Source organism: Nomascus leucogenys, chromosome 19, assembly GCF_006542625.1.
Source record: "Nomascus leucogenys isolate Asia chromosome 19, Asia_NLE_v1, whole genome shotgun sequence".
Classification (NCBI taxonomy): domain Eukaryota; kingdom Metazoa; phylum Chordata; class Mammalia; order Primates; family Hylobatidae; genus Nomascus; species Nomascus leucogenys.
The window spans coordinates 59,092,613-59,095,758 of record NC_044399.1 but is presented as its reverse complement, the minus strand read 5'-3'; the positions used below and the strand labels follow the sequence as shown (position 1 = coordinate 59,095,758).

At 54.0% G+C, this 3,146-nt stretch overlaps 1 protein-coding gene across 1 annotated transcript; it reads left to right on the top strand.

The window, feature by feature from the left end:
* Positions 1-416: 416 nt before the first annotated feature.
* Positions 417-1,903, top strand: LOC100582356 (growth hormone variant). The gene is made up of 4 exons (XM_030800439.1): positions 417-426; positions 1,080-1,195; positions 1,288-1,452; positions 1,706-1,903. Exons 1-4 carry the CDS (start codon positions 417-419, stop codon positions 1,901-1,903), a joined length of 489 nt encoding a protein of 162 aa, XP_030656299.1.
* The last annotated feature ends 1,243 nt before the right edge of the window (positions 1,904-3,146 follow it).

Here is a 3,146-nt window from a genome sequence, read left to right as displayed (position 1 = left end):
TGGGATGGGGTCAGTAGGGGTCTCAAGGACTGGCTATCCTGACATCCTTCTCCGCGTTCAGGTTGGCCACCATGGCCTGCTGCCAGAGGGCACCCACCTGCCCCAGAGAGGACAAGTTGGGTGGTATCTCTGCTGACATTCTGTGCACAACCCTCACAACGCTGGTGACGGTGGGAAGGGAAAGATGACAAGCCAGGGGGCATGATCCCAGCATGTGTGGGAGGAGCTTCTAAATTATCCCTTAGCACAAGCCCGTCAGTGGCCCCAGGCCTAAACGTGCAGAGAAACAGGTGGGGAGAAGCAGCGATCGAGAAGGGGCCAGGGCATAAAAAGGGCCCACAAGAGACCAGCTCCAGGATCCCAAGGCCCAACTCCCCAAACCACTCAGGGTCCTGTGGACAGCTCACCTAGCTGCAATGGCTGCAGGTAAGCACCCCTAAAATCCCTTTGGGCACAATGTGTCCAGAGGAGAGAGGCAGCGCCCTGTAGATGGGACGGGGGCACTAACCCTCAGGTTTGGGGCGTCTGAATGTTAGTATCTCCATCTAAGCCCAGTATTTGGCCAATCTCTGAATGTTTCTGGTCCCTGGAGGGAGGTAGAGAGAGAGAGAGAGAGAGAGAGAGAAAAACCAGCTCCTGGAGCAGGGAGAGTGCTGGCATCTTGCTCTCCAGCTCCTTCTGTTGCCCTCCGGTTTCTCCCCAGGCTCCCGGATGTCCCTGCTCCTGGCCTTTGCACTGCTCTGCCTGCCCTGGCTTCAAGAGGGCAGTGCCTTCCCAACCATTCCCTTATCCAGGCTTTTTGACAATGCTATGCTCCGCGCCCATCGCCTGGACCAGCTGGCATTTGACACCTACCAGGAGTTTGTAAGCTCTTGGGGAATGGGTACACTTCAGAGGTGGCAGGAAAGGGTGACTTTCCCCCGCTGGGGAAGTAATGGGAGGAGACTAAGGAGCTCAGGGTTGTTTTCTGAAGTGAAAATGCAGGCAGATGAGCATAGGCTGAGTGAGGTTCCCAGAAAAGTAACAATGGGAGCTGGTCTCCAGCGTAGACCTTGGTGGGCGGTCCTTCTCCTAGGAAGAAGCCTATATCCTGAAGGAACAGAAGTATTCATTCCTGCAGAACCCCCAGACCTCCCTCTGCTTCTCAGAGTCTATTCCGACACCTTCCAACAGGGTGAAAACGCAACAGAAATCCGTGAGTGGATGCCTTCTCCCCAGGTGGGGATTGGGGAGACCTGTGGTCAGAGCCCCCGGGCAGCACAGCCACTGCCGGTCCTTCCCCTGCAGAACCTAGAGCTGCTCCGCATCTCCGTGCTGCTCATCCAGTCGTGGCTGGAGCCCGTGCGGTTCCTCAGGAGCGTCTTCGCCAACAGCCTGGTGTATGGCGCCTCGGACAGCAACGTCTATCACCACCTAAAGGACCTAGAGGAAGGCATTCAAACGCTGATGGGGGTGAGGGTGGCGCCAGGGGTCCTCAATCCTGGGGCCCCACTGGCTTCCAGGGACCAGGGAGAGAAACACTGCTGCCCTCTTTTTAGTAGTCAGGATCTGACCCAAGAGAACTCATCTTATTCTTCATTTCCCCTGGCGAATCCTCCAGGCCTTTCTCTACAGCCTGGAGGGGAGGGAGGAAAATGAAGGAATGAGAGAGGGAGGGAACAGTGCGCAAGCGCTTGGCCTCTCCTTCTCTTCCTTCACTTTGCAGAGGCTGGAAGATGGCAGCCCCCGGACTGGGCAGATCTTCAAGCAGACGTACAGCAAGTTTGACACAAACTCGCACAACGATGACGCACTGCTCAAGAACTACGGGCTGCTCTACTGCTTCAGGAAGGACATGGACAAGGTCGAGACATTCCTGCGCACCGTGCAGTGCCGCTCTGTGGAGGGCAGCTGTGGCTTCTAACTGCCCGGGTGGCATCCCTGTGACCCCTCCCCAGTGCCTCTTCTGGTCCTGGAAGGTGCCACTCCAGTGCCCACCAGCCTTGTCCTAATAAAATTAAGTTGCATCATTGTGTCTGACTAGGTGTCCTTCTATAATATTATGGGGTGGAGAGGGGTGGTATGGAGCAAGGGGCAGGTTGGGAAGACCACCTGTAGGGCCTGCGGGGTCTATTGGGAACCAGGCTGGAGCGCAGTGGCACGATCTTGGCTCACTACAACCTCCGTCTCCTGGGTTCAAGTGATTCTCCTGCCTCAATCTCCCGAATAGTTGGGATTCCAGGCATGCACGACCAGGCTCAGCTAATTTTTGTATTTTTTGGTAGAGACGGGGTTTCACCATATTGGCCAGTCTGGTCTCCATCTCCTGATCTCAGGTAATCCTCCCGCCTTGGCCTCCCAAATTGCTGGGATTACAGGTAGGAGCCACTGGGCCCTTCCCTGTCTTGTGATTTTAACATAATTATACCAGCAGGAGGACGTCCAGACACAGCATGGGCTACCTGGCCATGCCCAGCCGGTTGGACATTTGAGTTGTTTGCTTGGCACTGTCCTCTCATGCGTTGGGTCCACTCAGTAGATGCTTGTTGAATTCCTGGGCCTGGGGCTGTGTCAGCTGCCTCATCCCATCACCTTCTGGCTTATTCTCTCCCTCGAATGTTTCCAATTCGTATTTCTATTTTACCGTTATATATGTACTTTTTTGCTATTATCTCTGCCCTCAGTAAATTGTTAGCTCCAGAAGAGAAAGGATCGTGTCTTTTGTTTATCTAGATATGCCCATCTGCCTGGTACAATCTCTGGCACATGTTATAGGCAACAACTACTTGTGGAATTGGTGAATGCACGAACAGAAGAATGAGTGAATGAATGAATAGACGAAAGGCAGAAATCCAGCCTCAGGCCAGGCGCGGTGGCTCACGCCTGTAATCCCAGCATTTGGGAGGTCGAGGCAGGTGGATCACAAGGTCAGGAGTTTGAGACCATCCTGGCTAGCACGGTGAAACCCCATCTCTAAAAATACAAAAAAATTAACTGGGCATGGTGGGATGTGCCTGTACTCCCAGCTACTCGGGAGGCTAAGGCAGGAGAATGTCATGAACCCGGGAGGACAGAGCTTACAGTGAGCCAAGATCACGCCACTGCACTCCAGCCTGGGTGACAGAGCAAGACTCAGTCTCAAAAAAAAAAAAAAAAAAAAAGAAGTC